This window comes from Pristis pectinata, chromosome 2 (genome assembly GCF_009764475.1).
Source record: "Pristis pectinata isolate sPriPec2 chromosome 2, sPriPec2.1.pri, whole genome shotgun sequence".
Lineage (NCBI taxonomy): Eukaryota > Metazoa > Chordata > Chondrichthyes > Rhinopristiformes > Pristidae > Pristis > Pristis pectinata.
Genome location: NC_067406.1, coordinates 131992540 through 132014612, shown reverse-complemented (window position 1 = coordinate 132014612; position 22073 = coordinate 131992540). Strand labels below are relative to the sequence as shown.

Genomic DNA, 22073 nt, shown 5'->3' with positions numbered 1-22073 from the left:
TCAGTAAATCCACAAATCGACCCATGTTCCTAATGCCCCGTTGTCCCCAACCCCAAACCCAGCCCTGGCCACAGACTCAGACCAGTGTCCTGGCAACACACGCTACCTACAGGCTGACTCCTGGCAGACACCAAGTTTGCACTCTGTACCCCTGGCTCACATTCTGGACTAATGAGTGTGCCAGGTGATGATCATCAGGACCTCCAAACAACAGGAACCAGATTATTGGCGTTTTACTGTATTCCAAGTTCTGATGGCAGTATATCAGCTTGGGACAGTCACCCAGATCATCCCTCTGATTCTACCTGACTTGTTGAGTATTTCCAGCATCTATTTTTTACTGCAGTTCGCCTACAGCCGAAACAGGTCCACGGCGGACGCCTTCTCCCTGGCCCTACACTCATCTCTAGAGCATATCTTAAACTATTGTTTATTGACAAGAGCTCTGCCTTCAATACTATAATTCCAAGCAAACTCATCTCCTACACCTGGGACTCAACACCTCCCTTTGCAACTAGATCCTTGACTTCCTGACCAACAGACCACAATCAGTAAGGATGGGCAGCAACACCTCTGCCACGATTATCCTCCAATGCTGGTGCCCCACAGGGCTGCATCCTCAGCCCCCTACTCTACTCCTTGTACACTCACAACTGTGTGAGCAGATTGTGTTCTAACTCCAGCTACGTTTCAAAATAACACCACCATAGTGGGCCATATCTTAAATAACAATGAGTCAGAGCACAGGAAGGAGATAGAAACCCTAGTGGCATGGTGTCATGACAACAACTTTTCCCTCGATGTCAGTAAATCAAAAGAGCTGGTCATTGACTTCAGGAAGGGGGGCAGTGCACACGCTCCTGTTTACATCAAAGGTGCTGAAGTTGAGAGGGTTGAGAGCTTCAAGTTCCTAGGAGTGAACATCACCAATAACCTGTCCTGGTCCAACTGCATAGGCCTCACAGTCAAGAAAGCACACCAATGCCTCTACTTCCTCAGGAGGCTAAAGAAATATGGCATTTCCCCTTTGAAACTCATTAATTTTTATAGATGCACCATAGAAAGCATCCCATCGAGATGCATCACGGCTTGGTATGGCAACTGCTCTGCCCGAGGTCTCAAAAAATTGCAGTGAGTTGTGGACACAGGTCAGCACATCATGAAAACCAGCCTCCCCTCCATGGACTCTGTCTACACTTTTTCATTGCCTCGGTAAAGCAGCCAACACAATCAAGGACCCCATGCACCTCGGATATTCCCTGTTCTTCCCCCTCCCATTGGGCAGAAGATACAAAAGCCTGAAAGTACATACCACCAGGCTCAAGGACAGCTTCTATCCCACTGTTATAAGACTATTGAATGGTCCCCTAGTACGATAAGATGGACTCTTGACCTCACAATCTACCTCATTATGGCCACGCGCCTTGTCTGCCTACCCTGCACTCTCTCTGTAACTCTAACATTTTATTCTGCATTGTTATTGTTTTCACTTGTACTACCTCAATGCACTGTTATAATGAAATGATCTGTATGGATGGCATGCAAAACAAAGTTGAAAAACACTATGGTGCTGGAAGAACTCAGCAGGCCAGGCAGTATCCGTGGAGAAAAGCAGGCGGTCAACATTTCGGGTCAGGACCCTTCTTCAGGACTGAAGATAGGAAAAGGGGAAGCCCAATATATAGGAGGGAAAAGCAGAGCAGTGATAGGTGGACAAAAGAGGGGAGGCAGGGTGGGCACAAGGTGGTGACAGGTAGATGCAGTTAAGAGATAGTGATAGGCAGGTGCGGGGGAGGAGGGGAGAGCAGATCCACTGGGGGATGGGTCAAAGGTAAGGAGAGAAAGGAAAAAAAGCCAAGCAAAGTTTTTCACTGTACCTCAGTACATGTGACAATAATAAATCAATTTACCAATTTATTTCAGTTATCCAGAATCCACATTTGTGCTTTAATGTAAGAGTATACGGATCCTAAAGTAAGGCACATCTTCTGTACTCCCTCGCGATTGAAGATCCAGTTACATGTTACACAGTAGTATAATAAATGTTTCCACAAATCCCGTGAATTTCAAGGGAGGGGAAAACTGAGCCCTGGTAAGTTCAGAGAGTGGGAACTTTCAGTAAATCCACAAATCGACCCACGTTCCTGATGCCCCGTTGTTCCAAACCCCAAACCCAGCTCTGGCGCAGACTCAGACCAGGTTCCACGCAACACACACTACCTACAGGCTGACCCCTGGTAGACACCAAGCTTGCACTCTGTACCCCTGGCTCACATTCTGGACTAACTACTGTGCCAGGTAATGATCATCAGGATTTCCAAACAATAGGAACCAGACTTTTGGAGTTTTACTGTATTCCAAGTTCTGAGGGCAGCATATCAACTTGGGACAGTCACCCAGATCATCCCTCTACAGATTCTGCCTGACCTGTTGAGTATTTCCAGCATCTTCTATTTTTTACTGCAGTTCGCCTACAGCCGAAACAGGTCCACGGCGGATGCCTTCTCTCTGGCCCTACACTCGTCTCTAGAGCATATGTTAGATGATTGTTTATTGACTAGAGCTCTGCCTTCAATACTATAATTACAAGCAAACTCATCTCCTACACCTGGGACTCAACACCTCCCTTTGCAACTAGATCCTTGACTCCTTGACCAACAGAGCATAATCAGTAAGGATATACCTTGCTTCCACTCCAGTTTTATGGATTCTGAGGTGGCTGATGAGGCCAATGTTGGAACTGCAAACGCTTTCACAAACGGGGCTGGCAGGGCAAACAGGTGGGTAGTTTGGGAGGTGGTGTGCTCCCTTTGCCACTTACACAGGGCTATGGTGCACTCCTGATGCATGAGCTCGAGGTTCTCGATACCATTCTGACTGCCCACTTTGATTGGGTCATGGGCCAGAGGTTCTCAGGACTCAGTGCGGACATTGCACTTCTTCAGGGAAGCTTTGAGCACAACCTGCTGTCTATTTTTTCTGCCTGCTTGGTAATCTCCCTCCATAGCAGAGCTCTAAATAAACTGTTTGTTTTGGGAATCTAATATAGGCATGCGAATGAGGTTGCCAACAAATCAACTGAGAGTAACCAGGACCTCACTGCTGGAGATGTGGGCCAGAGAGAAGATGCTGACATTAGTCCACCGATCCTTCCAGTTAATTTGGGGAATTTTGCAGAGACAGGGTTGGTGGCATTTTCCCAGTGCCTTGAACATACATGCTCTGGTAGTCGCGGTCTTACAATCATCTCAGAGGGCAGGAATTTTATCAAGTTTAAGGTCTTGATGTTCAAATAGCCCTCTCCTCAATCAACCAAAGGCAATGCTGGCATATTGAAAAAGCTTGGTGTCTACTGGGAGAGGGACAGATTGGCAGAGATCTTGGTCTTGCAGATTTTAGGTATAAGCCATATCCGTTTGTCTGTTTCAGTGAACAAGTCAACAACGTCTTTGAGCTCAGCCTCTGAGAATGCATAAATGCAGGTATCTTCTGCATACTGAAGTTCCACTACTGAGGTTTTGGTGACCTTGGTTCTGGAGTATAGTTAAACAGTTTCCCATTAGTTCTGATCATTAGCTCCACTCCCATAGGTTATTGTAGAAGCAACATTACAACAATTAAGGAAAGTGTTGGGAAATGATGTATCCTTGTTTGACACTAATCCTCAGTGAGACTAGTCTTGTTGTAGACCCATTGGTTAGTATCATGGCTTGCATGCCATCATGGAGCAAGCATTAAGATGAAGGTAAATTTCTATTGCCAGCCAAATTTGTGGAGTGTGTTCCACAGTCCCTCCCCAGTGATGGACTCAAAGGCTTTCAAGAGGTTGAGGAAAGGAAAACTTTCCTCCTCAAACACGACTGTTTTTGATAAAACTGCCCTCAACTCCATCCCACTGCAATCTATTCAGGACAGCCTTGCTGCCACTCCCGACCAAGTAGATGAGAAAGCCATATTTGAACTGAAAAGTAACAAGACCATTGGAGCAGACAATGGCCCCAATGAAATTCTGAAACTCAGTAATGAAGACCTTCAGTCACAAATCCACAATCACATTATCCACAGGGAAGAGAGACCTCATAAATGCTGCATTTGTGACCACCTTCAAGAGGCAGATTTGACTGAGGGAACTACAGAGAAGTCTCTCTGTTGTCTGCCTGGGTCCTCCTCCACCCACTGAGGAGCTGCTCCCCAAGTCAACGTGGCATTCATCTAGAGGCATGGTAGATATGATCTCACTATGTGACAGCTCCAAGAAAAATGCAGGCAGCAGCACTAGCCATTATGCATTCAAAAACTGCATTTATATAATACCTTCAACAATCTCAAAATTTAACAAAATTTTATAGCCAATCAAGTACATTTGGATTATAGTAAACTGTCATCATTTAGGAAATGTAGTACCAATTTGGGCACAAGCTCCCACAAAAAAAAAGTGATAAATGCCAAATAATCTGTTTTGGTGCTCAACTTTGAAGACTAAATCTTGACTAGGACATTGGGGAGCTCTTCTTCAAAATAGTGCCTTGAGATAGTTTACATCCACCTGAGAGATCAGCTGGGGATTCAGTTTAATACCTCATCTGAAAGATCTATCTGCAGTAACATAGCGCTCACTGAGCACCCAAGTGTGACCTTAATATTTTTGCACTCAACATTCACTTCTCACTGACACACTATGTCTACGATATGTAGCATCTACAAGTGGTACCAAAGCCCATAAATTTTCAGCATCGGCTCAGCCTGATTCGGACACATACTTTGAACATTCCCACAGTTTGTCAGAATACTTCATACTCAGAATTTGGCAACTATTACAGTTAGGGACATTGAACTGGCAATTTTGATAACCAAACTTTAAAGGCACTTCCTCTCCACAGAACCGTGTGCCAACATCCCTCTCCCTACCCATCCACATGGTGCCCCCTCCTCCCTATACACCTCAAGCCAATTCCTCCCTCACAATCACCTTGTGCCTCCTTCTCTCCCCATATCTTACACTGTGCCATCTCCTCCCCCCCCCCACATCTCCGAAATCCTCTCACCCGTGGCATCTCTTCTCCCCGCATTACAACCTTGTGCCTCCTCCTTTCTCCCTCCTTCTCATGCCATGTCTTCTCTCCAGCCTTCCTCCCTATGCCACAGTCCATCTTGCACCTATGCAAATTTAAATAAATGAAGATGCTGGAAACCTAAAATTACAACAAAAAGTGCTGGTGACACTTAGAAGGTTAGGTCACATCTGTGGGAAGAGAAACAGAGTTAACATCTCAGGTGGAAGACAATGAAGCTCACTGTTTCTCTTCACACAGATGCAGGCTGACCTGAGTTTTATGTCCACTCTGTGCCAGTGCCACCCTCACCCCACAACCCCTTGGCACCCCCTAATCCCAGCCTACACCTACTCTTGCCACCTCCTCCCCTCAGCTCCGTGCCACATCTTCTCAACCAACATCGTCACTGTGCCTCCCCTTACCCTGCACCTCCTTCTTACCCTCCGCCCACCCACGCCTCCTCTCACCCCCTCACACTGCACCTCCCCCTCACCCCCAGCCTCCTCCTCACCCTCCCCATTCTCCTCCTCCCAACCCCCATTCCCCTCCTCCTACCCCACCTTCCGTCTCCCTCCTCCCCACCATCCCCCTCCCTCCCTCTCCCACACCCTCCTCCTCCTTCCCTCCCCCTCCTCCCCACCATCCCTGCCCCTCCTCCCTCCCCCCACACCCTCCCCTCCCTCCTCCTCCCCCACCTTCCCTTCCCCTCCTGCCCTCCCTCCCCCTCCCCTCCTCTTCCCCCCCTGTCCCTCCTCCCCCTCAACCTTCCCCCCTTCCGTGCCCCTTCCCACTTCCTCCTCCCTCCCCCTCCTCCTCCCCTTCCCCCCTCCTCCCTCCCCCACTCCCCCCTCCCTCCCTCTTCCTCTCCCCTCCCTCCCTCCTCCTCTCCCCCTCCTCCCTCTCAACCCTCCCATCCCCCTCCTCCCTCCCACCCCTCCCCCACTTCCTCCCCTCCTCCCCCCCACCATGCCCCTCTCCTCCCCTCCCCCTCCCTCCTCCCCCTCCTCCCCTCCCCCTCCCTCCTCCCCTCCCCCTCCCTCTCTTCTTCCCCTCCTCCCCCTCCTCCTCCCCCTCCCTCTTCTTCCTCCCCCTCCTCCTCCTCCTCCCCCCTCCCTCCCCCTCCTCCCTCCTCCTTCCTCCCCCCTCTCCCCCCTCCCTCCCTCCCCCCTCCTCCTCCCTCCTCCCCCCCCCTCCTCCTCCCTCCTTTCCTCCCTGCCCCTCCCCCCTCCTCCCCCCTCTCCCTCCCCCCCTCCTCCTCCCCCCCTCCGCCCCCTCCCTCCTCCCCTCCCCCTCCGCCTCCCTCTCCTTCCTCTCCCCCTCCGCCTCCCCCCTCCCCCTCTCCTTCCTCTCCCCCTCACCCCCTCCCCTCCCCCTCCTCCCCCTCCCCTTCCCCCCTCCTCCTCCTCCCCCCTTCCCCCCCACTCCCCTCCCCCCTCCCCCTCTCTCCCTCCCCCTCCCTCTCCCCCTTCCCTCCTCCCCCCCTCCCCCTCCTCCTCCCCCTCCTCCTCCTCCCTTCCCCCCTCCCCCCCTCCTCCCCCTCTTCCCCCTCCCCCCTCCTCCTCCCCCTCCCCCCTCCCCCCCCTCTTCCCCCTCCCCCCTCTCCTCCCCCTCCCCCCTCTTCCCCCTCCCCCCTCTCCTCCCCCTCCCCCCCTCTTCCCCCTCCCCCCTCTCCTCCCCCTCCCCCCTCTTCCCCCTCCCCCCTCTCCTCCCCCTCCCCCCCTCTTCCCCCTCCCCCCCTCCTCCTCCCCCCCTCTCCCCTCTCCTCCCCCCCTCCCACTCCCCCCTCCCCCCCTCCCCCCTCCTCCTCCCCCCTTCCCCCCCTCCTCCCCGTCCCTCCTCCCCCTCCCCCCCCCTCCTCCTCCCCCCTTCCCTCCTCCTCCCCCCCTCCCCCCTCCTCCCTCCTCCTCCCCCCTCCCCCCCCTCCTCCCCCCTCCCCCCCCTCCTCCCCCCCTCCTCCCCCCTCCTCCTCCCCCTCCCCCTCCCCCCTCCTCCTCCCCCCCTCCCCCCTCCTCCTCCCCCTCCCCCCTCCTCCTCCCCCCTCCCCCTCTCCCTCCTCCCCCTCTCCCTCCTCCCCCTCCCCCTCTCCCTCCTCCCCCTCCCCCCTCCCCCTCCCCCCTCCTCCTCCTCCTCCCTCCTCCTCCCCCCCTCCCCCTCCTCCCTCCTCCTCCCCCCCTCCTCCTCCTCCCTCCTCCTCCACCCCCTCCCCCTCCCCTTCTCCCCTTCTCCCCTCCTCTTCCCCCCTCCTCCTCCCCCACTCCCCCTCCCCCTCTTCCCCCCTCCCCCTCCCCCTCTTCCCCCCTCCTCCCCCCTCCTCCTCCCCCCTCCCCCTCTTCCCCCCTCCCCCTCCCCCTCTTCCCCCCTCCTCCCCCCTCCTCCTCCCCCCTCCTCCTCCCCCCCCCTCTTCCCCTCCCCCCTCTTCCCCTCTCCCCCCCTCCCCTCTCTTCCCCCTCTCCCCTCCCCCTCTCCCCCCCACTCTTCCCCCTCCCCCCCCTCTCCCCCCCTCTCTTCCCCCTCCCCCCCCTCTCCCCCCCTCCCTTCTCCCTCCCCCCCTCCCCTCTCCCCCCTCTCTTCCCCCTCTCTTCCCCCTCTCCCCCCCGCCCTTCCCCCTCTCCCCCCCTCTCTTCCCCCGCCTCCCCCCCGCCCTTCCCCCTCCCCCCCCCCGCTCTTCCCCCTCCCCCCCCCCCGCTCTTCCCCCTCCCGCTCTTCCCCCTCCCCCCCCCCCCGCTCTTCCCCCTCCCCCCCCCCCCCGCTCTTCCCCCTCCCCCCCCGCTCTTCCCCCTCCCCCCCCCCCCGCTCTTCCCCCCCCCCCCCGCTCTTCCCCCTCCCCCCCCCCGCTCTTCCCCCTCTCCCCCCCCGCTCTTCCCCCTCTCCCCCCCCCCCGCTCTTCCCCCTCCCCCCCCCCCCGCTCTTCCCCCTCCCCCCCCCCCCCGCTCTTCCCCCTCCCCCCCCCCCCGCTCTTCCCCCTCCCCCCCCCCCGCTCTTCCCCCTCCCCCCCCCCCGCTCTTCCCCCTCCCCCCCCCCCCGCTCTTCCCCCTCTCCCCCCCCCCGCTCTTCCCCCTCCCCCCCCCCCGCTCTTCCCCCTCTCCCCCCCCCCCGCTCTTCCCCCTCTCCCCCCCCCCGCTCTTCCCCCTCTCCCCCCCCCCCGCTCTTCCCCCTCTCCCCCCCCCCCGCTCTTCCCCCTCTCCCCCCCCCCCCGCTCTTCCCCCTCCCCCCCCCCCCCCGCTCTTCCCCCTCCCCCCCCCCCCCGCTCTTCCCCCTCTCCCCCCCCCCCCCCGCTCTTCCCCCTCCCCCTCCCCCGACCCTGCCCGCTCCACCTCCAGGCCCAGACGTCACTGAGCACGGACGACCGCCAAGCTCTCGCGATACCACAAGGAAGGGCTCGGCTGTCGAACTCTCGCGAGCCAAGATCTCGCGAGAGCGGCCGGCAGCGGTTGAAGCCGGCGAGGGAGAGCGAGGGAGCGGCGCCGGTCGGCCCGATCATCCCGTCCGCGGCCCGGCCAGCCACAGCGGGGGAGGAGGGGAAACCCAGCGCGATAACGTAGAAATGTCTGAGGCTGAGGAGAAGCCGGTCGCGGGCCCGACCGAAGGCCAGGGAGCTGCGACGGGCTCGCCGCCCGCGGAGGAAGGCGAGGACAAGGTAGGCGGCCGGGGCCTGGCGCCGGGCGGGCGGCCGGGGCCTGGCGCCGGGCGGGCGGCCGGGGCGGGGATGGTGGCCGGGGCCTGGCGCCGGCCGGCCGGGGTGGGGAGGGACGTCCCTGGGCAGCCAGCTTGGCTTTCAGCCCCGAGCCCGCTCCCGGCTCCCAGTCGCCGCCGCGTTTGTCCCACCGGGAGCGGTTGGGGCGGCCGTGCGGTGCCTCCGGGGGGGGGGGGGGTCGAGGGAGGGGAAACCCTCCTTCCCCCCACCCCATCCACCACCACCCCATCCCCCACTCATCCATCCCACCCCACCCCCCCACCCATCCATCGCACCCCCCACCCCATCTATCGCACCCCCCACGCCACCCCCCCACCCCACCCCACGCCCCCATCCATCGCAGCCCCCACCCCACTCATCCATTCATCGCACCCCACCCCACCACCCATCCCACCCTCCTTCCCCCCCGGGGTCTGGTCCCTCGGACCACCCAACAATCCCCCTGTTTCCTCCCACCATCTCCCCCCCCCCCCCCCTTCCCCAGGCACAACCACCCAGTCTCTCCCCGTCCCGCCGGGAGGAGGGGAGCCGGGGAACGCCCGCAGTCCCCGCCGGATGTTGGGGGCGGAAGGCCGGGTGGCGGCGGCAGGCGGGCGCAGGCTCCATTCCGCGCCTTCGCTTCTTTGTTTGAAAATCAAAACAACCGCAGATGCGAGAAGTCTTCAAATGAGATCGGTGGATGCTTGAAGTGTTCAGCGGGTCGGGTCGCATCTGTAGGAAGTGAAAGAGAGTTAACTCTTCAAGTCCCTCCGTCAGAACTGGGAAGGAGAGAAAAGAAGCGCATGAAGCTTGGGGGGGGGGGGGGGTGTAGATCTCTGACAGGGGTAGCCCTGGGATATGGTGTAAACATGGTTACCTGGTCAGTGAGTGAATGGGAGCACTTACAGAGTGAGAACGTAGACAAAGGAATCGGAGTCGTCCACACTCCCTGCAGCTTAACGAGCTTCTTGTCTTCCTCGTTCTGATGAATGACCCTGTTCCCAGCTGCAAAACTGGAGCATTTGGCCCAAAGCATCAATGCTATGCTCTGCCACTCTATTTCATCTCACCCCCACGCGTTTTTTTTTGTTCTCTTTGTGCATTTCGTTTCCATGCAACATTTGTTCGCTTGCCTCAGTTGCCTCTTATTCCACATTTCTAACCTCTCCTGAATTCTGTGATTAGACAATTAAACTTTGCTGGATTGCATTAGTCAGAATAACATGGAATTCACATGAATAGATGTAAAGTGTCCCGCATGAAGGAAGAAAGTGGGCATGAAGTCATTTATTTTCAAATTTCTTTGGACTTTTGCAATTAATATTTCCTACTTTTCAATTTAATCCTAATAATCTGCTTCACCATTCCACAAGATCATTGTTCATAACCTTGCTGTGCTGTATATTCATTTGATTACTTTTGTATCTGTAATCTCTTGTTCTCAGGCTGAAGTTCCCTATTTCCAGATCAGGGGAAAAGCCATCCATTATCTACTGTCAGGCCCTTAAGAGTTCTATCGTTACATCAAATTAACTCATTCTATATAGGGGCATAGAGGTCTTGTCTACTCAGTTATCTTATGTTAACCATTCCCCTCATCTTATGAATCAACCTAGCAATTCTTCTCTGCACTACCTCCAATGCGCATTTTCAGGGATTATTTATATCAAACTCTATCAAAATGTTGCAGTTCATCTGATAATGCTTTCTGTAAAACAAGTCATGGTAAAATTATTATTCTGTCTAGTCAGTGAGGGAAAACCCAACTCTTGAATGGATGGGTATAAGGTTTTATACTGAGTCGGTATCAAAGAATAGCATGATCACTACCCAACAGCTGAATAGCTCATTGATGTCCTACTTTTATTGCAGAAGATTCCCTGATGTAACATTCTTTATAATGTTGCCAAATTCCAGTTTAGCATTTGACCCATTTATCCTGCTGAAGTAATTTAGCCCTATTGAAATAATCACAGCTATGTACAGTCTTTCCCTGTTGATTAGTAAAGTAAAAGTTGTATTCTATAATCTTCATGGGTAGAATTTTTCTGTACTATGTTCTGATGTAATGAAGGTGCAAAACTAACTTGCAAGGTAAAGTTGAGGCTGGTGTAGTGTATTTGCTTTTTTCTGTAGATGATGTAATTGTGCATTATTGGAGAACTATCTGTTTGTCTTCTTAGAATCCTGATTCAAAACCACATATAATGTCGAAGTTTGAGTGTGTCGTCAATTTGGAGCTGGGACTAGGGCTGTAGCTAATACTGAGGATGAGTTTGACAATGAATTTCAATAAGACAGTTGTCAGGTATGCCACTTAGAAAGGAATGAGGCCATATATTGAGATAACAAAGCAATGTGTTCTCAGAGTGAAATATATACTAAACAGTAAGGTCACAAGTTTATAATATTTCAGAAAACCAGTGTAAATATTTGGATTAATTTCTATTGGATGAAAAATATTATATTAAAACTTGCATCCTGTAATGTAACTCCAACCCCTGCTTCTTATCCAGTACAAACCATTCTCTAACTGTTCCGTGTTGTCTCCTTCATCTGTTCTTCCCAACACAAAGTGGGAATGCATGGAATTCTTGTTCTGCTACTTTTGCCTTTCTTTCCCATTTCCCAAGCCAAACATCCCTTTAGCTTCCCCTATGTCCAAAATTTGAACTTGCATCTTTTCCAAGTATCCTGTTTCCATAGAACCATACAGCACAAAACAGGCCCTTCGGCCCACCATGTTGTGCCGTCATGGTAACTCTGTTCATTTCAACTTTCTTGATTGTATCCCCAATAAGCTGCAAATATTCCTTCTGACCTTCATATTACCTGATGATATTAATAGATCCTGCTTCTTTTGGTCCTGACTTCTCTCCTTTAAAGCAATCATATCTTCTTCCTTCAAAAAAGCAATTTTTGTTTTGCCCCCTCTGCTCTTGCTTCATCACATCTTGCCATTTGTACCCATTTTCCCATGTTGCCTTTTAGAGTCTTCCAGTCAAGTTTCTGCTCTTACCACAACGCAGAAAGGACTTCATCGTAATCGCAAGTGCCATCCTATGTATCTGTGGTTAACTGTCCCATTATGCTGACAGGATGAGCAGAAACATCCTTTAAATATTGGGAAAGCTTGCCTTTGATCCCAACCACACTGATCCTTCCCTAGTGGCTAATCCCATCCTTCTCCCCAGCCTGTGTTTGAGACTAATAAATCGATTCGAGCTTCCGGCCACATCTGTTCTTTCACCAAAAATATCGTACTCCAGATTTATAACATTGTCCTTCTTGAACCCTTTTTAATCTCCTGTTGAAATTCCAATCCGTGGCTTTGCACCTTTTCTACTTTTAATTGCATCTACTTGACTGGCTTCCCATTTATCATGCTCCGAGCTTAATCGTGTCTAAAACTCTGCTGTTCATAAGATAGCCCATACCAAGTATCTTTCAGCCTGACACTGCTCATTGACCTACCTTAGCTCTTGGTTTGCTAACATCTGTGTAAGGTTATTGTACGCCACCACCATCTCCTCCTCCGTGTAACATCTTCCATTGCTGCAGCTGTCCAAAATTAGTGCTCCAGTTCTTGTTTTTTTTTGACAGCTTCATTATTCTACCAAAGGAAGTATTGCCTAGCACTGAAATCCCCTTCTTATTTTCTCTTTTTTTTAAGGCATTCTTTCACCACACCTCTCAACATATCCCTATGGCTCACAGCTTGATAACGTTGATTATTATTTTTCATGTGGTGGGACACTTTACTTAAAGGTTCTGTATGTTAATTGTAGTGGAGATTAGGCCACGTCTTAGGAGTGCTGTGTCTAGTTCTGGTCTTCATATTACAATGAACGTGCACTGGAGAAAATTCTTTTTGGGAAAAAAATGGTTTAAACTGAGAATTTGCTCCTTTTGGTGAGATTAAATAGGGATGCTATGCATCACTGGAAAAAATTGAGCGATTTGTTTGCAGTGCATTGCAATGCAGACTTTTTGGACTGATTTGATATGTAGCAGTTAAAGAGAGAGCTGAGTTAAACTTTTTCAATGAGATCATTTTGATTAGGATTAGAAATTTGACAAAACCATTTGTTGAACCAAGGCTCCATCTGGAGCCCAAGAACAACTTTAATGTCTTTATAAACTTTATTTTTCTTCAGAATTGAGTAACTCACCAATTTTAAATGAAAACTTTTGCTCAAGTACCAAATGGCTTTGTCTCTAAAACATAAAGTGCCACGCAGTTGTCCTTGAACTTGAACCTTTTGACCTTAGAGCTTCCAATATATTCTCTCTACTAGATGGAAAGTACCGATGAAGCATTTACATTCAAAATGCCAAAACCAGAGGTTAAAGAGGAGGATCCTGCCTATGAAGAAAAAATGGTAAGTATAGTTAAGGAGATCAGAGCTCTTCAGATGAAATGTCATTTACCTGATCTGTTAACCTTGTTTCTTCCTCTGCAGATGCTGCCTTGCTGAGTATTCTCAGCATTTTCTGTTAATAATGAATTATTAATTTATAATAAAAGATGTTTAGCTTCTTGTATTATCATGATATATAGAGGTAAGGAAAGCTTTTGCATTGTGTACATATCCTGGATCATGTAATAGGTGTCTTTTTGAATTATTTCAGGAGTGATTGGTCTATAAAAGTAGAAAGAGCTTGCTACAACTCTAATGGGCATTGTTGAAACCACACTTGGAGCATTGCAGATAGTTTTGGTCTGCTTATTTTAAGGAGGGATATACTTGTATTGGGGCAGTTCAGAAAAAATTGACAAAGTTAATTCACGGGATGAAGGTGTTAACTTGTGAGCAAAGGTTGGGCCCACATTCATTTTTGAAGCATGAGAAATGATCTAATTGGAAAAACATTCTGAGGGGATTTGACAAGTAGATGCTCCTCTTTGTGTGTGTGTGTGTGTGTGTGAGAGGGGAGATATAAATCCAGAACATAAAGTGTTTATAAAATAAATAAAATGTTTCAAAATAAGGAGTCAACCTTTTAAGATGGAGATTATAAGGAATTTATTCTCTGAAGGTCATGAGACTTTGGATTTTTCTATTCGAGAGATCTGGAGAGATTGATTCATTGACTATATTAAAGACCAAAATGAACTGGTTTTTAGTCTATAGGGAAGTCGAGAGTTAGAGGAACTGACAGGAAAATAGAGCTGAGGCCAAGATTAGATCAACAATGATCTCATTGAATGACGGCAGGTTGGAGGATCATTTGACCTACCCCTGTTCCTATTTGTTGTATTCTTTCTAGTTATTCAGATACAATTCCTTATCTTTATTTTTCCTATCCAAAACTTTGCCCCTTTTTTTTTAAAAAGCAAAACAAAGAATAGATGACTGGGTGGAGGGGGGAGTGGTAGTGGTTCTTGGATTTCTTGCAGGTTAAAGTCCCTTTGGAAGAAATGTTAATATCTGGCATTGGGTGTTCAGTTCAATTTTAAAGAACATGATTTGGAATGTTACATTTAAAAGTAGTGTGGATGTTGAATAGTGAGTACTTTTAGTTTGTAAACTGGCATAGGCAATTGCAGTGTCTTATTAGAGGAAGGGTGTAAATCAGTCATTGATTTGCAAGTTTGCTGAACTTGCAAAATGTTAGATCAGCTGGTGTAGCTACCTAAGTGTATGAAAATGTAACCATAATTGATACTGTGGCATGTAAGCTTGTTTGGGATAAGTAGAAGTGACTGTGTCCTGCTTGTACACAACTGCAAATATCCATCCAAATTATAGGGCAGTCTGATGTGGGGCAGGTAGTTAAATGTCCCAATATATATTTTAATTACAGGCTTAAATTGTATATTTTTCAGTATCACCAGGGCTAGAGAGTGAAAATGACCTGTAATTTGCCTTTTCATATTGGGTGTTTTTACTACTATTTCAGACAATGGCCCAATTAAGACATCACTAGTACACTGTCTATCAAGCACCCATTTTTACACTAATTCTGCACCAATCTTATTTTTCCCCATATTTTCATCAGATTCTACCACTTAACCACACACTAGGACCGATTTGCAATAACCAGTTAACCTTTCAGACTGCACATATTTAGAATATGGCAGGGAACCAGAGCACCTGGAGGAAACTTGAACAGTCCCAGAAAGAAATTGCAATCTCCAGACAGCAGTCGAGGTCAGGAGTGAACGCAGGTTGCTGTAGCTGTCATGCGGCAATTCTATCAGCTGTTCCTCTGTACCGCTGGTATGATTTTTCTCAAGGAAGGAAGGGCATTGACAATACAGCTGTTGGGTCTAGAACACTAGCCTGAAACTCCTGTAGTGGAGTCCTATGGCTAGACTAATGCCACAACCATCTTCCTTCTGGAAGTGTTGAGCAATTTTATTGCTTTTATTAAGTTGTCACATTTTTATTGCAGGGCTCTGTTTTGATTCAGATTTGTAGATTTAGAAGTTGTGAATTACAGCAATGTTTTTTGTAGCATTACAAGATTGTACAGATGTTATTTTAATTTGTGGTGACATAAGCAACTTTTAAGTGAAATCATGATCTTGGGCATTCCATATGTTAACAATTGCTGCATTCTATGAGCATCACAATGGGGCAATGTTGCTGAAAGTTAAAAGTAGTATAGATTGGTCTTATTAGCAACTTTTACCACAGCAATGCTATGGTTGTTGAAGGCCAATCATAACTCTGAGATGTGCAGAAGCTCCTTGGGGCACCATCCTAAGCCCAATGGGTCAGTTATGTTGTTGCTAGGAGATCAATAAAGCTGAGTGGACCTATTAAGTTTTACTGAATTTACTTGATCTACTTCTGTTTACCAAAATAAAATGCATAAAGCACAATGCATAAATCTGTCATTTCAAAGGGGCTGTTTGACAAGAGCATTTTGAGTTTGTTCTCAAAAGTTAAAGTGCAGATAATGAATGTGAAAGTTCATGTGCTCTTATTTCCCACTGAAAAGTTGCATAGTGCTTCGATAGATAAAATATGCAACCAATGCCAATTAAATGTAAATAAGCTTTTAATGTAAAATTACCGTTTCCAAGATCACTTAACATTCATTGCTATTGAAAACTAATATGCAGTTCCCAGCATAAAGTGATTATGCACTATGATGTCAGTTTGAGTAATCCAAAAGTAAAATACTGAAGCTGATGGAAATTTGGAATATTAAAAAATACTAGAAGTAGTTTTGATTAAAGGTCATTGAACTAAAATATTAGCTATCTCTCCTCTCGAGTGTTTCCAGCATTTTCTGTTTTCCACCTCCATTTGATTTAATTTATAGCTTTGTTTAACATGATGTTTTTTTTGTTTGGCAGAAAGCAGACAGAGCAAATAGATTTGACTATCTACTGCAACAGACCGAACTTTTTGCCCACTTTATCCAGCCCGCTGCACAGAAGACACCAACTTCACCTCTAAAGATGAAACCAGGGCGTCCTCGCATAAAGAAAGATGAAAAGCAGACACTGCTTTCGGTTGGAGAGTAAGATATTACAGGAAATGTTTTTATTTTGCATTGAAGGTGCAGATTCTGTGTAGCTCTGTTTAAAACAATTCTTCATATTTGAAAGGCATAGAGAATTGATGTTTGATTGAAAGTACCTCTTTAATTTCTTGAACTTTTGGGACATCAGATCTTTACAATACATGTCAGTGACTAGGATGAAGGGGTAGAGAACTGTTATGAAGATCAGACTGCAACAAATGCACAATAGGTTGACCATTGACTGGTTAAAAAGTTGGCAGGTGGAGTTCAGTGTGGAAGCATGTGCACTGAAATCAAGATAGTAATCAGAGTACAGGTAGTTCTGCTATAAAATGTGTTTCCATAATGCAAATTGGATGTCGTGCAACCAATGAATTAGGAAACATTTATTAAGCGGGCCGAATTGGTTATATTGTGATTATGATCGGGAACTAGAGAACGACTCAAGAATTACTTTAGAAATAGACAAGCAAAATTAAAGGTGTCTTTGGGGGGGGGGGGGGGGGGGGGGGCGGGGAGAAACGGTCTAGGGAAAAAAAACTCTTTACATGCAACCTCCCCACAGTAGTCAAACGCCATTGTCTCTTAAGAACACAGGCTACGAGTTTCATTGTGGGAGGCCATTGGAAATTGACAAGCAATTGCTTCTATTGTTACTTGTGCTACAATACTCTACTAAACAATGTAACATACAGCCTTCAGTATTTTTGGCTTGCAGTAACAAACTCTCAGCTATTAATAGCATCTTTTACTTCTGAAAATCTTACAGGAAAATTAACTTTATTGTGAATCTAAAACTCTCTAGCCCCAATCCACTTTTCCCCATTTACAGTTTTTATAACAAGATTTTCTATAACATGGGGTTTCTAAGGAAGACAGCTATTGTGATGTAGCAGAACTACCTGCACTAATTTTAATGGCACGGGATTAGGAATTCTAAGGAGCAAAGTGATTTGGGTGTTAATACAAACTACTGAAGTTGGTGCACTGATGCAAATATTAAGCAGTGTCAAATATTAAAATAAAGCAAATTGAGCAATGTTTATTACCTTAATGGAGTTGGAATGTACTCTGTTGTGACGTGCAGATGGCCATTTGGAGCACTACAATTTGTGAAAGGTGTATTGCCCTTGTGAGTGGGTCCAGTGCATGTTTAATAAATAATATTGGGTGTTAACTAATGAGGACAATTTTGTATTCTTGTTGAATGTGAAGGATGAACTAACTGGGATGTTCATAATTCTTAATTGACATAGTAAGGAAAGGCAGGAAAACTAGTTGTTCAGGCTATTGAGGGATCCGGAACAAAGGCCATGATAAAATTAGAGTTGGTCCATTTCAGATTGAAAATCCATCTTCGCACAAGGGGTATTGGAAAGGCAGCACAAGTTTTCTGAACTGAGGTCAAAGGATTTTTGTTATCCAGTAGTGTGTTGAGGTATACCCATATACCTTTATGTGGGTAAAGGGAGCTAAACCATAATCTAATTGACAAGTGTAGCCTCTGCTGTTTTTATTTTTTAAAGTTTGAATTGCATAGCATTCACTGATGTTCAATACTTTCTTTTTTAATCATGTAAAAAAATATGGTAAATAAAATATCTCTCTGCCTTATATTGAATATCTCATTTCTAAGTTAGTTAACTGTTAAAGAATATTGGCAGAGAAATCATTATAAAGCCTCATACATGTTGTAAATACCTAGGTATTTTCATTTACATTAATTATACCATTATACTCTTTAGCCTCCATTGGGTTTAGAAAAGCACAAGTATTTGAATAACAGCAATTTCAAAATTGTTTAGACTTCAAATTGCCCTTCAAGTAGTTGTCATTTGTATTAATTGTTTTGAGTAGTGCTCCAAAGATTTATCAAAGTTGGCTACAAAGTTACTAAGCAGTCTCCACTCTTGGATAAGATGTGTGATATTGGTTATTTTCACATGACTGTAGACCTATAGGATTTGAAATTGGCAGAAGTAACATCTCACTAAAAACGTTAGCATATAGTGGTGACTCATTGCACAAAACAATTCACTTTTAATTCTTAGTTATCGGCATCGTCGTACAGAGCAGGAAGAAGATGAAGAACTCCTGTCAGAAAATAGCAAGACAACCAATGTCTGCACAAGGTTTGAAGAATCCCCATCATGTATGTAAAGCCATTTTATTCATTGATCCATACATTTGTTAACATAGCTGAGTTTTCACTACTTTTGTTTTCACTTGCTTTTACATTTGTATGCTTTGTTCTCCTTTCATTTGGTTTGCAAAATTTGTTTTTGTTAAAATAGTCCAAATTAAACTGTTGGAACATTTGAGACTGCTATAATTTGCAGCTTTTATCCTCCTTTTGCACTTACTTTGACATTATTGACTACATTCTTTGTTCTGCCAAGGATCCCTCTTATGGCAGTCTGCTAATGGTGTTGAGGCCACTGAATTATACCAGCAAATTTGTGACTTTGATACCTTTACATTTTTTTTGAGCCATGCACATCGATAGTCATTGTCAACATTGAGCACTCAGAGGCTCTCAGCATGTAACTCAAAGATTATCTTTTGTCATTATGAAATGATTGCTTCACAAGCCAACCCTTTACTCTGGTTTCAGTGGTATATTTTGCTCAGCCTTGTGCTTGAGAGGATCAGAGTTTAAATTGCTCCAGTTTATTTTTCACGGAGCCGTAGCTTCCAGCAAGCAGGTGGAGTCATCACATTAGTATTGGGCTACATTAAGATATATTAATGAATGTGCACAGGGAATAATTGATTAGGTTATCTGCATAATGTTCTTTTGAGGATCCTGTGATCGATTAATTTATAATCCTGCAGGTGGTATGTGCCCTGTCCAGACGGCATAATCAAAACCCTGATAGCCATTCCTATGATAATACTATCGCTACCACCGTAATTTTTCTCTGTAAATACTTGTCCTGATGAAGTTTATATCTTGCATCTATTTGTCTCCATATATTTGGCTTTATGTTTAGCATTTAATTTGGCCTGCAATGCCATAGTGTTAGTCTGCCACTGTAAACCCCATTTTAGCTTTGAAGTCCTTGTTTAAATGCCCGCTTTCTTTATCCAAACACTGAGGTCTTGACATTAACAGATAATAATGGAGCTTTTTGCATCTTGCTCTCTCGGGCTGGTCAGGTGCCTTTGGTTAAATAATTCCTGGTCGTGAGAATGATTTCATATCCACTTAAACTGTATTTTGTGCACATTTTTTAATGGCGGCAGTCAGTAACTGTTTGGAATCTCTTCCACAGATATAAAAGGAGGGAAGCTGCGGGACTACCAGATCCGTGGATTGAACTGGCTCATTTCTTTATATGAAAATGGCATTAATGGTATCCTAGCAGATGAAATGGTATGAATCTAGATTGATTGTGGATATTAGAAATGTTGATTGTGGATATTAAAAATTAAGAGTTGATCAAATTTGAGATACGGGGTAGTGTTGAATAATGGTTATGTCATTGGACTGAAAATTCTGAGGCCTGTACTAATGATTCAGATAGGAATTCAAATCCTGTGATAGTGAGGCAGTTTTAATTTGTTCACATAAATAAGAAATAAGAAGTGATTGTGACACAACCAAGTTGTTAATATGAAAATAAATACATCTGGTTTGTTAATATCCTTTTAGGGAAAGAAAATTCACAGTCCTTGCGCAAAATGGCTCCTTACCAGCGGCAATAACTCTTAAATGATTTTTAAATAACTTGGCAAGCCATTGGGTTTTACCAAACTGCCTCTGCAAAGTAGAGTAAGATGAAGATTAGCTGCCTACTTTTGATCTCAGCAGTGAATTTAAAGATGAACAAGCTTGATCCTGTCAATTCTAACGTCTTTGTAATTAACATTTGGGAACTTTTGCCAAAACTGGGTGAGCTGTACCTCAGACGAGTTGAGGTGCAGTCATTGTATTTCTCGGTGAATTGGCTTTCCACTAAAATAAAAGTATTATTTTCACACTGAAGGTACCTTCAAGATTTCTGAGGAAGCTATTTCTCTGTTGGATGTTTGGAAGAAACAGTCTAAAATTTCAGTATTTGTAATGTCAGGAAGCACATGGATAGTTGCTGTTTTGAACTCCCTCCAAAAAGCTGTTAACCTAGGTCTATTCAAGATTTTGCTTGTAATGAAATTTTAAGTATCTGTATTGAGCGGCAAGGAGCCATGGCATGAATATGAAATTAAAAGATGTATTAGCCATGATTTAAATATAGCAGAACAGGCTGTAGAGGATGGTAGTCCCATATATATTTTTCAGAAATGTGTTGTTATTCCCAATCAAAGGCTAGTGAAACATTTAATTATACTTCATTTAACAGGGTCTTGGGAAGACTTTACAAACTATTGCTCTTCTTGGGTACATGAAACATTACAGAAGCATTCCTGGACCTCACATGGTTCTAGTCCCTAAATCTACACTCCATAACTGGATGCTTGAATTCAAGAGATGGATACCAACTCTTCGAGCCATTTGTCTAATTGGTGACAAGGAACAACGGGTAAGCACTACTATATGCTAATGGATAATCCAACAAGTGTCTACAGAGTTTGGTTGCTAAAGTATCCTGAAATGCTGATTTGGTCAAGAACAGTTAGCTAATTTGATCTGCAGAATTACAATTGCCCCAACATAAATCAGATGAAGTTCTTCATCCTTTTTATTAGCTGATCATCATCTCTGCTAGTACTTGTGTGTAAAAAGAATGGCATCTTGTTTGTTTGTATTGTTCATAGTACATTATAGCTTGTACTGATATTACAATAATTTTCTGAATTTTTATTAGGTTAAGTTTAACTGCTGTATATGTTGTAAGTTTTGTTCTGATTTAGCTCAGTTGCATAAGAGAAAATTGAATGATTGATTAAAGAGACAACTTTTTGCTTTGTCAGGCTGCTTTCATCAGAGATGTCCTTCTGCCTGGAGAGTGGGATGTCTGTGTGACATCATATGAAATGTTGATCAGGGAGAAATCTGTTTTCAAAAAGTTTAATTGGAGGTATCTGGTCATAGATGAAGCCCATAGAATCAAAAATGAAAAATCTAAGGTAAGTTTATTTTTCATCCACTCTCCCCATCATCTCCACCCCTTCTAGTAACCCAAAGATAATGGTAACAGTTCTGCTAACCTTTACTAAAAAGTGTACTAAAGTAATGCAAGCTTGCTTTATGTTACACAGTTGATCTTGCTACTGCCATGATCTTAGACAAAAATACATTGAGAAATACATCCCAAGTATGAGATTTTTCCAAGCAAAGTACTTTTCATTTGAAGCCAAGGGCCAAATTGCATCTAAAGCATGAAATGTAAAGGACAACAAAAAAGTAAAATGGTCAACAGTACGGCTATATATATTTTTTTAAGTTGGGTGAATAAATGTAGCTGTGATAGGGAGAATGGGATAGTGAAGGACCAAAAAATACAAGATTGAAGATTTGAGGGAAAAATAGAGGATAATAAATTCTCTGTGGGAGATGGCAGATGCTGCAATCTGGAGCAACAAACAATCTGCTGGAGGAACTCAACAGGTTGAGCAGCATCTGTAGAGGGAATGGAATTGTCAGTGTTTTCGATCAAAACCCTGCATCAGAATTTGGTGGTAGAACGCAATTATGGTTGATAGAATGATTTTAAAAAAATTCTTTCTGCTTCTGTCTTTTTGTTGTGTTATCCATCCACTGTCAGCATTATTAGTCAAAGGGTCATTTTCTGTCACTCATGGCCGGTAGATTTCATAGCAAGTGGTGCTTTGGTCTGAAATAGTTTAATGCAAGTTTGCAATTGGTATGAATTGGCAACAAACTGTAACCCCATGTTTTGGTGACATTTTCACACAGTACT

The 22073-nt window shown here is 46.1% G+C and overlaps 1 protein-coding gene across 1 annotated transcript in view; it reads left to right on the top strand.

Annotated features, from left to right (window-relative positions):
- Positions 1-8391: 8391 nt before the first annotated feature.
- smarca5 (SWI/SNF related, matrix associated, actin dependent regulator of chromatin, subfamily a, member 5) overlaps positions 8392-22073 on the top strand; it is a 36580-nt gene continuing 22898 nt past the window's right edge. The window contains exons 1-7 of the mRNA XM_052045208.1: positions 8392-8691; positions 13026-13109; positions 16040-16206; positions 18261-18361; positions 19485-19585; positions 20553-20732; positions 21124-21279. Of these exons, the coding sequence (XP_051901168.1) occupies positions 8599-8691; positions 13026-13109; positions 16040-16206; positions 18261-18361; positions 19485-19585; positions 20553-20732; positions 21124-21279 (882 nt within the window). The 5' untranslated portion in view covers positions 8392-8598. The remainder of the gene's footprint in view (positions 8692-13025; positions 13110-16039; positions 16207-18260; positions 18362-19484; positions 19586-20552; positions 20733-21123; positions 21280-22073) is intronic.